Here is a 12,261-nt window from a genome sequence, read left to right as displayed (position 1 = left end):
TTTGGGAGACATTTGCAGGGATGGATTGAAGACATAATGGAGAGTGAGAAGTCTGTGACTCTCAAACTTTCGACTTGAGTGATGGCATCTTATAGGCCTTTACTTTGATGTAATAGAAGAAGAGGAAGGAAAGGGGAAGGGTAAAAATAGGGAGGGAAGGGAAGAAGGAGTTTATTTAGTTTCAGAGGTTTGGCTCCATGCTTAGTTAACTTTTGTTTCTGAGTCTGAAGAGAGGGATCATAGTGGAAAGATTATGGAGCAATAGTGCTCATTTATTTTTGTGAAAAGAGAGAGAAAATGAGAGAGAGAAAGAAAGAGAGAGAGAGAGAGAGAGAGAGAGAGAGAGAGGACCAGAAGGAGGGACAGGGACAAGACACACCTCCAGTGACCCTCTTTCTCTAATCTGATAGAGTTTTCACCTCACAATAATCTGATTGTGAATCCACCAACAGCTTCACCTTTTGACTAGATCAGAATCCTCTTGACCTAGGCACTGGGGAACAAGCCTTCAACATATGAGCCTTTGCAGGGAAACTTCATGCCCAAACAGGTGCATGGTGATAATGATGAAAGAGTGACCTCAGGATGGACCACACTAGGGGGCAGGATGTGACATTGGGGGGGGGTGGTGGAGAATGACAACCCGAGTGTACTACAGTGTTGATGTCTTGTGGATGGCTGGATGGATGCTCTGAAGTGCTCAAAAAAGAAGTGTTTGGGAGACACCCTGTTCATCATTACCATGTAAATGGTGTATTTATACCAGGTAAACAGTAAACCTATACCATGTAAATTGTCAATCTGTAGCTCAGTTTCTGAAACAGTCTGGCCTCAAATTCAGTATTGAGCAGAGGACAACCTGGAACTCTCAGTCCTCTTGCCTCTACCTAACCCCCACCCCTACTTCCAAGTCCAGGGATCATGGGCATGTGCCACAGCTCTTGTTTACATGATGCTGGGGATGGAACTCGGGGATTCATGCATTCTAGACAAGCACTCTACCAACTGAGCTACTGAGTCCCAAGATTACAGTTTAACAAAGTTACTCAGAAAATATTTACAGAATGAAAAAGAAAAAAAATCAAAGATCTGCAAATGTCACTCTGAAAACTTGGGCAGAAGGAAAGGAGGACAGTGGCAGAACTCGGGAAGCAGAGAAAATAAATTGGGGGTGGGGGAGTGGGGGTGGGCAGAGAACCCCAAAGGAAGACAGTAGTTCAAGAAAGACAGGGCTGGCAGAGGGGAACTCTCCTAGACAAAGAACTACAAGCAACAAATGTCTGTAGAGATGGGAAAGTCAGCCTCTCCTGGGCAGGAGCCCCCTGATTGGTTATTCAATTCAAAGTGGTCATCCCTGAAACCATATACATATAAACAACAAATACTCAGCGGGTTGCATCTATATATTTGTGTACACACATACATATATGTGTGCAAACAATAATGATAATAATAATAATAATGATAATGATGATGATGATGATGATGATGATGATGATGATGATGATGATAATAATAATAATAATAATAATAATAATAATAATAATAAAGAGGCAATCAGTTTGAAAGTGTAATCCCAGCTCTCAGGATGTGGACAGAGGCAGGTCTCTGGGGCTTCCTGGCCAGCCAGCCTAGCCTACTTGGCAAGCTCCAGTCTAGTGAGAGACCCTGTTTCAAAAAACAAGGTGGATAGGGCCTGAAGAACAGCACTTGAGGTTAACCTCTACATTTACCCCTATGTACACAAATATGCATACCTACACATATCCCTACATGCACAGGCACACACAAGAGTGGGGAGGGACCACTAGAATTCAGTAGATTCAACAGAGTCAAGTTAGGTAAGGACAGAAAACATATACAAACATGCATGCATGCATGCAAGTGTACAAGAGAGCACATGTGCATGTGTGTGTACACCCACACACATAAGAAGGGGGAGAGGAGCACCAGAGGTTAATGGATTCAACAGAGCAAGTTAGGTAAGCAGAAAGAACGTCAGCTAGCAATTATGTCACCCATGCAGAGGAGAGGCTGTAAACCTGGGGTCAGTGGTAGAGGAGAAGGGTAGGATGGGATGGGGTGGGGTGGGTGGGATAAGGAGGTAGGTTCCTGTGTGTTTTGGAACACACTGCTGAGAAGGGTGTCAGGTATTCAGACTGGCTACCTGTATCAGCTCCTGACCATCCTGGAAGTCATGCTCATCACTGAGCTTAAGTCTGTGGGTAAAAATGTCCAAGCACCCAGGCCGATTTACCTTTTTTTCTTTTTTTAGAAGCTATTTTTTAAAACCCAGGTAAAATTTGAAAAGAATAAAGTGCACAGCTTTCAAGGATTCAAAGCATTTTGACAAGGATTAAGTTGTGTAATCAATACTTAGATCCAGTTAAGATACTGCCCCAGAAGTCCCCTGCAGCCTGCTCCTAGACCTTGCACTCCCTATTGGAGGCTGCAGTCCTCATCTTTACCACAAACTCCCTGTGCTGAGCCCTAAAAGTCAGCAAGTGGAGCCCTGAGATGTGAAACATTGTTGCAGAGATGAGCAATCACTGGAGATGTAAAACATTGTTGCAGAGGTGAGCAATCACTGGAGATGTAAAACATTGTTGCAGAGATGAGCAATCACTGGAGATGTAAAACATTGTTGCAGAGATGAGCAATCACTGGAGATGTAAAACATTGTTGCAGAGATGAGCAATCTCTGGAGATGTAAAACATTGTTGCAGAGATAAGCAATCCGCTCTCTGTACTTCTAGATGGTCTTATCTTATAAACAGCTATTTATGTATACTGATAGATGCTTAGTTTGTTACAGAGTTTTAGCTGCAAAGACCAATGTAAAAAGCAGCTTCCTACAGACTTACTAGTCTAGAGGTAATTTAGATCAAATACCTGGGGTGGAGAGGTGGAAAGGGTGGGGGGATGGGGAGTGTGCTTGGTACATTATAAGGTAGGTGTATTGTATCTTTATAGGAAACAGTATATCAAAACATTTCCTTGCCCTCCAGTAATGCCACTCTCCTAGTTCTACATTCTTGGTCCTTGTCATTTGGTGTTTTAAAATACTATTTAAAAGTTCATTGCATTTGTTTATTTGAGTGTATGTACACAGGGGTGGGTGCTATAATGCCCCAGCATAGAGGTTGGAAGACAACTTGCAGGAGCTGGCTCTCTTCATCAACCGTATGAAATCCAACTTAGATTGTCTGAGTGGCACCAAGCACCTCCACCGCCTGTGCCATCTTGCCAGGTGTGTTGAATCTTTCTTAGGAGCAGGAAAGTGTGTGTCCTCCTGGATTTAATGTGCTTTTCTCACATGACTAAAACTGTCAGACACCTTCGCAAGTGCATATCATTTTTTTTATCTTCATTTGTTCAGTGTCTGCTCAAAACATTTAGCTTTTTAGGCTTGATATCTTTTTATGTTGAGAGGAATGATATTTATAAGCAGCTTTCATGAACTAAGCAATAGATATTTACTAACGTTCTAAGTGGGTTTAAAATGGAATCTTTTATGTGTTTTGCAAAAGGGAAATAGAATGACTGAATATGGGGGCGAGGAGGGGAACCAAACCTTTCCTGTGAAATACCAGTTAACCTTAAAACCATATCCATGTTATTTTATGTCAAAGTATTTAAAGATGGGGTTGTGTTTCCCTCGTTGACTAAGGACAGAATTCAAGCTTAGAAAGACAAAGAAAATTCATGTCACTTACTCACTTAAACCTGGGATTCCTTGAGGAGTGAGACCAGCAATGTGCATGCGAGGATGGAGTCTTCTTTGTCTACTTCTGAATCTGGCAGTGGGTACAATCAGAAATTTAGATGCACAGGGAAACCTGATTCTGAATTTGCTCCTGGGAACTAGCAGCCATCACTGTGTGGGAAGATCAACCTGTTTTTTTGAACTAGGGCCCCAGGTTCAGAGTGCTGAAGAGAACTTGCTTTCAGCGGCAGCCTGTTCTGCTAAGTGAGTGGCCTCTGGTGCCCCTCACCCCAAGTCATTCTTACTTTATCACATTACCCTCCTACCTCCCAGTTTCAATCCAGGACCTCAAGCATGCCAGGAAACATCTCTCACACCTGTTTCCCCAGCCCAGACTGACCTTGATTTGTAGCCCAAGCAGGCCTTGAACTGGTGATCCTCCTGCCTCAGACTTCTGATACTTGCTTATGATGATAATCATGTACACCTGACTTGTCAGTGTGTGGAGTATATGCTTGTATTGACCTGTGAGGTTGGGGCTGCTCAACGTGTTTGTGTGTGTGTGTGTGTTAGGGGTTAATGTACGGTGTCTTCCTGTATCACCCTCTGCCTTGTTTTTGTTTGGTTGGTTTTTGAGACAAAGCCTCCTTTGTAGTCCTGGTTGTCCCGGATCTCACAGTGTAGACCAGGCTAGCCTCGAATTCTCAGTAATCCTTCTGCCTCAGCCTCCCCAGGGCTGGGATGAAAAGTGTGTGTCACCTACGCCCTGCTTTCCACTTTGTTCTTAAGAGATAGGCTCTCTCACTGAACCTGGAACTGATCTCAGCTATACTGGCTGATCAGCGACTCTGGGGATCTGTCTCTACCAGGCTGGATGGCAGTTACCCCTCTATGGGATCCTAACTCATCTTTCACAGCATGCCCTTTTCCTACTGAGCCATCTTCTCAGCCCTCATAACTTATTTTCAAAACATAAATCCAGATTGCATTTGGGATCCATGGTGTTAGAGACTTTGTGGTAGCTCTTAACACGTAACCTTTTCTAAAGTGGCCATCTGGAGGACTGCAGGACATCTATGTGAATTTAGGGCCAGCTAGAAAATTTAGGCCCCAAGGCCTATTTCCAACCAGGAACTTCGGAACTGGTGTAATACTACAGTGAACGTCTGCAGCAACTCTTTTTACTAAAAACTGTAAGAGACTAGCAGGAGACACCACACACACTCCAACAAAGTGGAAGGAACCGTACGCGGTCCAAGCCCGGCAGGGTATGTGTGGGTGGGAACCTTTCGCCCGCGCACGCGCACTCGCGCTTAGGGTGGCCGGCGCACGCGCACAGGTCTACTCCTCGCGAAATGGAGCGGGTGTTGGCGGACGCGCTTCTAACGCAGAGTCCGGAGCCCTGCACGTTGCTGGGCGCGCTGTGCGGCGGGGAGGCGAGTGCGGAGCGGGCGGAGACCCTGCGCCTGGTGCTGCAGCGGCTGGAGGAGCGCGGCGCGGGCGCCGGCGCGCTGGCCAAGGCGGCACACGAGGTGGCCAAGGGCCACCTGGTGCCCTTAATGCACGCGTCCCAGGGCGGAGGGCCTGCGAGGCTCCGCGTTCTCCGAGCGGCTAGTGCGGCGCTGCGCTCGTGCGCGCGCTTGGCCGGTCCGGAGCTGGCGGTCACTCTGGCCGAAGAAGCGCTGCGCGAGCTGCCGAGCGCGCCGGCCGTGGAGTTGCTGGCCGCCGTGGCGCCGTGTCTGCGCGCGCCGGAGGATGCCCCACTGCTGCGTCGTCTGGCGCGCGCGTCTGTGGAGCTGGCGCTGGCCGGGGACGCGCCGTCGGCCGTGGGAGCGCGCCTGCTGCCCGCGCTGGCACAGAGCGCGGAACCGGCTCTGCGGGCGGCGTGGGAGGCGCTGAGCTACGCGGGGCCGGGAGCTGAGGGCAGCCCCGGGCCAGAGCTGCTGGTGCTGAGCGCACTGGCCGAGAAGCTGCTGCCCAACCATGAGCGTCACGGGGATCTCGACGCCCGGCTCTGCGGCCGCTTCTGGAGAACCGTACAGTCGGGGCTGGGCCGCGCGCAAGACGCGCTCACGCGCAAGCGCGCGCGCTACCTGCTGCAGAGGGCTGTACAGGTGTCTACAGAGCTGGCAGTGGACTGCTCCTGCGGCCCCCAGGACACGAAGGGTACCCACTTATCTCTCTTTCTTTAAAAAAAAAAGTGTGTGTGTGTGTGTGTGTGTGTGCGCGCGCGCGCGCGCGTCTGTTTAAGTTTATGTACACCACGTGCATATGCTTTGGAAGGGCATCAAATCTCCTTGAGCTGGAGTTAAAGGCAATTGAGAGCTATCTGATGTGCGTACTGCTAACCAAACTCCAGTCCTCTAGAAGAGCATCAAGTGCTCTTAACCCCTGAACCGTATCTCCAGATACTGGTACCTACTTGTCTCTTTGCCCCAGCCACACTCTGCTTCCCCAAACCAGCCTTCAAGGAGCGTCCATCTCATCCTGAGAGGATTTGTTTGGCACTTGTGGTACCCCTACACTGGCCTCCTCCTGCACTTTGTGAAGAGTGGACCCAGTGAAGGTTAAGATACTGCACATGCGGTAGCATACTCTGTGTAAGACTAAGCCACGCCTTTACATCCTTGTAGAAAAAAGGTTGACATCCATATCAAACTGAAAGAAAGATGCTGTAACCTAAGTTAATGTTTGAAACTCGAGGTACAGAATTAAATATTACCCTCTTGACATTCCCTTTAGGAATATTAGGAGCAGGGTTTGTTAGTGTTTTCTAAACATAACCCTTAAGTCATTGTGTGTGTCTGTGTGTGTCTGTGTCTGTCTCTGTGTGTCTGTCTGTGTCCGTGTGTGTGTGTGTGTGTGTGTGTGTGTGTGTGCTTGAGCAAGCCTAAAGTCAACAGAAGGTGACTTTTGAGTCGGGGGTCTCTCTGTCTCCCCCCCACTTCTCTGTCTCTCTGTCTCTCTCTTCCTCTCTCTTCCTCTCTCTCTTCCTCTCTTCCTCTCTCTCTCTCTCTCTCTCTCTCTCTCTCTCTCTCTCTCTCTCTCTCTCGTGATTCAGCTGGACTCCCTGGCCAGAGATATTCTTCCTATATCCCAATCTCCTGCCTCAGCCGCTGCCTCAGCTGGGATTGGGATTACGAGCACATGCTACTATGCCAGGTTTTTCACATGGGTGCTCTTTTATGTCTGATGTGTTTTCACGTCTGTCATTTCCATTTGAACTTTTTATTATATTTGTGTGTGTGTGCATGCTATGACACCCTCGTGGCATTGCTCTTTCTACCATGTAGGTCCCAGGAACTGAACCAGATTGTCAGGTTTGTCTGCAAGTGCCTTTACCTACTGAGCCATCTTTCCAGTCCCATTTGAACTTTAAAAAACAAAACAGACAACCTTTCATTTTTTGAGGTTTCCCCAGCTGATCATCTGTTCTTCTAAGCTGTTTCCATTTCCTGTTACGTCCTTTGACGAAAGAGTTGTTCACATGTCCAGTAACTGGCCTGGCTTTGCTTTCTGCTTTATCTTTGGGTCCTGGAGTCAGTTTCTTGTTTCTTATAATAAGTAGACTTAGTAAGTATTTCTGCCTAGAGATGGACCCTTATCTTCTTATATTCTTAGCACATGGCTTTGAGTTGAGTGACTGGGTTTGTGGTTGAGCTGGCTGTGAGCTGCTGTGTCTTACTCTGGTATTCAGTCCTGGTGAATTTCGAGTTGCCTCCTGCAGAGCAGGAAGTCTGAAGAATGTAAAGTTTTCCTGATGCGTTTGGGGCTGCTGAGCCTTGACGGTGTGCTTGTTGCTTAGCATCTTCTGATGGCTGTTTCTCCAGTGGCATCCTAGACCTGATGTCTGCCCCTTGGGGGCTGAAACTTTTCCTCCTGGTTCTGTGTCCCGTCCAGGAATGTGTAGCTTCTGTTTTGTTCCTCGGGAAAGGGTTGGATCAGCCAAGTGTTCTCAGTGCCTGTTGCACTCACTGGTTGAGAGAGGTCTTGTGCAGACACACACCCCCATGCCCCATCTGAAGCTCACACCAGCTTTGTCTCAGGGGTGGATCCAGCACGGATTAGTTGGTTTCTCGCCTTTCCCAAGCAGCAAATCCTAACGGTACATCTTCAGGAGAGGTTTTCTGTCCCTTCCTAGAGATAGTTAACCTTTGCTCGCTACCACAGCAGGGACAAGGGCATCTGCTTTGGCCCCCTTTCAGAGCTGGGTTCTAGGGACTGACAAAGGTGGTAGTTGTTTACCAGTTAGTGGTCTGTAGGATGGGTATGGGTAAGTACTTCTGCCCCTCAGACCAAGACAGACTTGTAGCCTGTGCCTCTAGGGTCTAATGTCTGCCTGGGTCTTCAAGATCAGCACTCAGGAAACCAGAGTGACTTCTGAAGGTTCCCAGGATTCTAAGCTGTTCTCTCTGCCAACTCTGAGCCTTTGATTGGTCCTTTAAAATGCCATGTTTTAAGAACTCCTCCTGAGGGTGGGGAACACCCTTTCCTCCATGCTTCATCAAAGCATGGGGAGCAGCCTGCGCGTCCTTTTTCTTGGAGATGTGTTCTTTCTGAACTTTGGAATTGTGCTCTCTCATGGTCCCTGTACATTCATGATTTTGTGGGTGATCCGTCTTTCCTTTCTTGGCAGAAATGCTCTCTTATGGCTTCCTGCTTTCAAAGAAGAGCTGCAACTGTAAACACCTTGATTTACAGGTGTCCTGGGGGTGACATTTCCACCCACATTTTAAAAGCATCCATTCATCCAGAAGCACTTTGAGAAGCTGGAGATTCTACTGTTGCTGTTTTGAAGTTGAGATAATTCTGGATCCTGCTCAAGGGTGGTCTGTGACTTCTCTATGAAGTTCTTGGGGTTTAGGGCCCAGGCATCCTGGAACCTCCCTTTTATCTATGTGCTGGGCACTTGGTACACCTACACAGTCTGGAAGTCCATGACCTTTGATTCTGGGAAGATTTCTCGAGTCACATCAGTGGTTAGATGGTTATTTCATCCCTTCTTGACTTGGAACTTCCTGGACTTACTGCCTGTCTGTCTTACTTTTCTATTGCTGGAATAGACACTGTGGCCAAAAGCAACTTGTGGAGGAAAGGATTTATTTCAGTTTGCAACTCTCAGGTCACATGCCATCACTGAGAGAAGTCAGCAGGAACTTGAAGACAGGAACTGAAGTAGAGATGATGGAGGGGTGCTGCTTATTGGCTTGCTCAGCTTGCTTTCTTAGACAATCTAGGACCACTTGCCAAGAGTTGGCACTACCCACTGAGAGCTGAGCCCTCCCACATCAATCATGAGTCAGAAAAATGTCCCCCAGAGACTTACCTACAGGTCAATTGGATAGAGGCTTCCTCTTCCTGGGAGACTCTGTCTAGTATTGAGTTGACAAAACCCAGCCATATACCTTTGAAACTCCTTCAATAGATCTTCTAGAACTTTGACGTTTCCTTTACTCACTAGTAAATTTCTTGGGTTTCCAGTCATTTCTCTGTGTTTCTTGTTTCTATGATCAGATTTTAGTTTTCACACTGTCTTGGGATAACCCCTTCAATTTTACACAGCATCCCGCTGTGAGAAGACCCCTCCATGGCTCGGCCCAGCATGCAACCTCCAGTCATACTCAGAGACTTGCTGCCTAAGATTTCAGTTCTTTTGGGGGGAGGCGGGGGGGGGGGTTCAAGGTAAATCAAATTATTTCTTGGCTTTCCCTGTCAACTAAACTTTATCCCCCCTCCCCAAGTCAGCTCAAAATTTCAAATTTTAAATTTCATTGCTTTGTTTGTTCCTACATCATTTTTATTTTTGTTGTTTCAGTTTTGTTGGGATTAGCTTCTGCAAAGTCCTTTACTGTAGAGTCTTGGGGAAGAAAGTAGAATTTGTGCATCCACAGCGGTAATCTTAAGGAAACAAAGCAAGGTTAGATAGGCATGGTGGTACATGTTTGTCTTCCCTGGGGAGGCAGGAGGTTCTGGAGTTCAAAGCCATCCTTGACTATGTAGCAATTTCTAGGCTATCCTGAGAGTTTTTGTCTTAAAAAAACCTCTCAGCCCAAATAAACAGAAACAAAAATTTAAACTCCGAGTAGCCAAAGAAGAAAACAACAGAGAAACCCTGTCTCAAAAAAAACCAAAACAACAACAACAAAATAACCCCCCCACCCCCAAAAAAATTCAATCTAGAATTTCTTTCTGAGTTTCCTAAGCTTTTAAAGTCTGTTTCTGGGCTGCTGAGATAAGAGCACCGACTGCTCTTCCAGAGGTCCTGAGTTCAATTCCCAGAAACTACATGGTGGCTCACAACCACCTGAATGGGATCCAATGCCCTCTTCTGGTGTGTCTGAAGAGAGTGACAGTGTACCCACATACATGAAACAAACAAATCTTTTTAAAAAACAAAACAAAACAACAACAAAACAAACAAACCCCCAAAATATATTTAAAAAAAAAAAAAGGAAAGAAAGAAAAAAGTCTGTTGCCTCCTCCGTGGGTGGTGATTGCACTGTTCACAGTTCGGTAACACTAGAATTAAGTTAAGAACTGTTGTTAGGAAGGACTTAACCAAGTAGCTAAAAGAACTGATTTTCCCCCCCTCTTTTAAAATTCTGTTAGGTCCGAGCCTATTCTGGTGGTCTGAGAAGAAAAAAGACGAGCTTCTAAAGTTTTGGGAAAACTATATCTTGATCATGGAAGTTTTGGAAGGAAACCAGGTGGGTGCTCTCCTGTCTTAGTAACTCTGATAGCCCACGGGCCTTTCCCAGGCACTCACGGGAAGGTTGGCTTATGTAAGCATGGCCAGTTCCTTTGTTTTTCTGGAGTAAATACAATTTAAGATAGCATGTAAGTTATTTCAGGAAATTAAAGAATGCTTTCAGTGGAGTCATGTGATTGCTCAAAGTTTAGTAACTTCCCTTGGTATTCTCCAGCTGTTATGCTGTGGAGGTGGGCCATCCCGTAACCACGTGCAGACAACTTGGGCCCATCCCTGTACTTTTGGATTTAGTTCATCTGGAGGAAGGCCTGAGAGTGTGAACTTTGGATGAGTTTTTAGATGACAACCTTGCAGCTGTCCTGGTATAGAGAGTTGTAGTCTGTAAAGGTCCCTCTGTAAGAATCTCAATATGTAAGGGCCCCTGTCTGTAGGGTTCTTAGAGGTTCCCATTAAAAGAATCCCCTTGTGTAAGGTTCCTCAGCTGGAAGAGTCTCCATCTATTAGGTTCCTGTGTGTAAGGTTTCTCTGTGTGGTTCTCTGTCAGCAAGCTGCAGACCATGGGTCAGCTAAGACAGTTAGTGGGTCAGCTAGCCATGGAGTCAGTGTGAAGTGTATGTCCACAGTACCACACCCCTGTCTGTGCTAAACAGGATGGGAAATGGAATTCTTTAAAATTCAAATAAGCTTCTGTGGTTGCTTCAGTCAGTTGACCCATAAGACTTAATTATTTTAGAACCTTAGATTTAAAGTTACTTTGAAATAATGTGAGTCAGACTCTAGCTGAGTTGTCACAGCATGGTCTAAGAGACATAGGAGCACCGAGCTCTGATCCAGTCTGCTCCCCATGTATGACCCGGACTACAGCAGGAACTAGGGGCATTTTCCTGTTTAGGCTTCCAGCCTTGCCTGTCGCCTGGGTCAGGCGAGGATCACAGGACCTGTTGGATATTCCCCGTGGAAATCTTCACGGTACCGTAACCGGGGACTGGACTGTGTTCCCCAGCTTTGCCTGCTCAGTCTTACAGACGTGGATCATGCTTACGTTCAGACCTGGGAGAAGCAGGCTCCTGAAACCTGTTTTTTGACATGGTTACAAGAGAAGGACTCCAGTGATATAAACAGGAACCTTTCCCTGAGGTTTTAAAGGCATTCTGTGTGATTTTTCATGAGATTCTTTGCTTTTGTTTTTAGATACATGTCATAAAGCCAGTCTTACCAAAGCTAAACAGTCTGTTTGAATACGCAGTCTCAGAGGAGAATGGTAACGATCACTTTTTGGTTCTGTTTATTTGCTTTAATAACATTAATAGTTCCCTGTTCTTATAACTAACCATTACTTATCATAGAGCATAGGGAAAACCATTCGACAGTGAGGAGCGGACAGGATCATGTTGTCATGGCACCAGCAAATAGTATTGGCCTTTGGTGTTGTGGGTTCGCCCTGTGTTCACACCGCACCCTAAACTTGTCTCTTTAGAACATAGCTTTAAATGGCTGCAGAGATTTCAGTTATTTAAATATAATTAAGTTTTTAAAAAGCAGTTTATTATAAAATTTCAAAAGACTTCCTTTCTTTATAGTAAGAAAAGAATATGTGTGATGAACCAGGAGCCTGCCTCTGTCAAAGTAGATGTACACAGTGGGTGGCCTGCCTTGGTCAAAGCAGAAGCACACAGTAGGTGGCTTACCTCTGTCAAAGCAGATGCACACAGTGGATGGCCTACCTCTGTTGAAGCAGATGCACACAGTGGATGGCCTACCTCAGTTAAAGCAGAAGCACTCAGTGGGCAGCCTTGTCTCCTGGGTCATGTGCATCCTCTGCTGCTCCCTCTCCAGTCACTCAGCA

The 12,261-nt window shown here is 46.4% G+C and overlaps 1 protein-coding gene across 2 annotated transcripts in view; it reads left to right on the top strand.

Moving 5' to 3' along the window:
* The first annotated feature begins 5,061 nt into the window (after positions 1-5,061).
* The window catches only part of Tarbp1 (TAR (HIV-1) RNA binding protein 1), a 53,447-nt gene continuing 46,247 nt past the window's right edge, over positions 5,062-12,261 (top strand). For both annotated transcript variants that reach the window (XM_031341838.1, XM_031341839.1), the window contains exons 1-3: positions 5,062-5,872; positions 10,316-10,413; positions 11,607-11,676. In XM_031341838.1, coding sequence (XP_031197698.1) covers positions 5,062-5,872; positions 10,316-10,413; positions 11,607-11,676 — 979 coding nt within the window. The remainder of the gene's footprint in view (positions 5,873-10,315; positions 10,414-11,606; positions 11,677-12,261) is intronic.

This window comes from Mastomys coucha, unplaced genomic scaffold (assembly GCF_008632895.1).
Source record: "Mastomys coucha isolate ucsf_1 unplaced genomic scaffold, UCSF_Mcou_1 pScaffold22, whole genome shotgun sequence".
In the NCBI taxonomy this organism is placed as follows: Eukaryota; Metazoa; Chordata; class Mammalia; order Rodentia; family Muridae; genus Mastomys; species Mastomys coucha.
The sequence above is the reverse complement of the archived record's forward strand: the minus strand, read 5'-3'. Positions and strand labels throughout refer to the sequence as shown.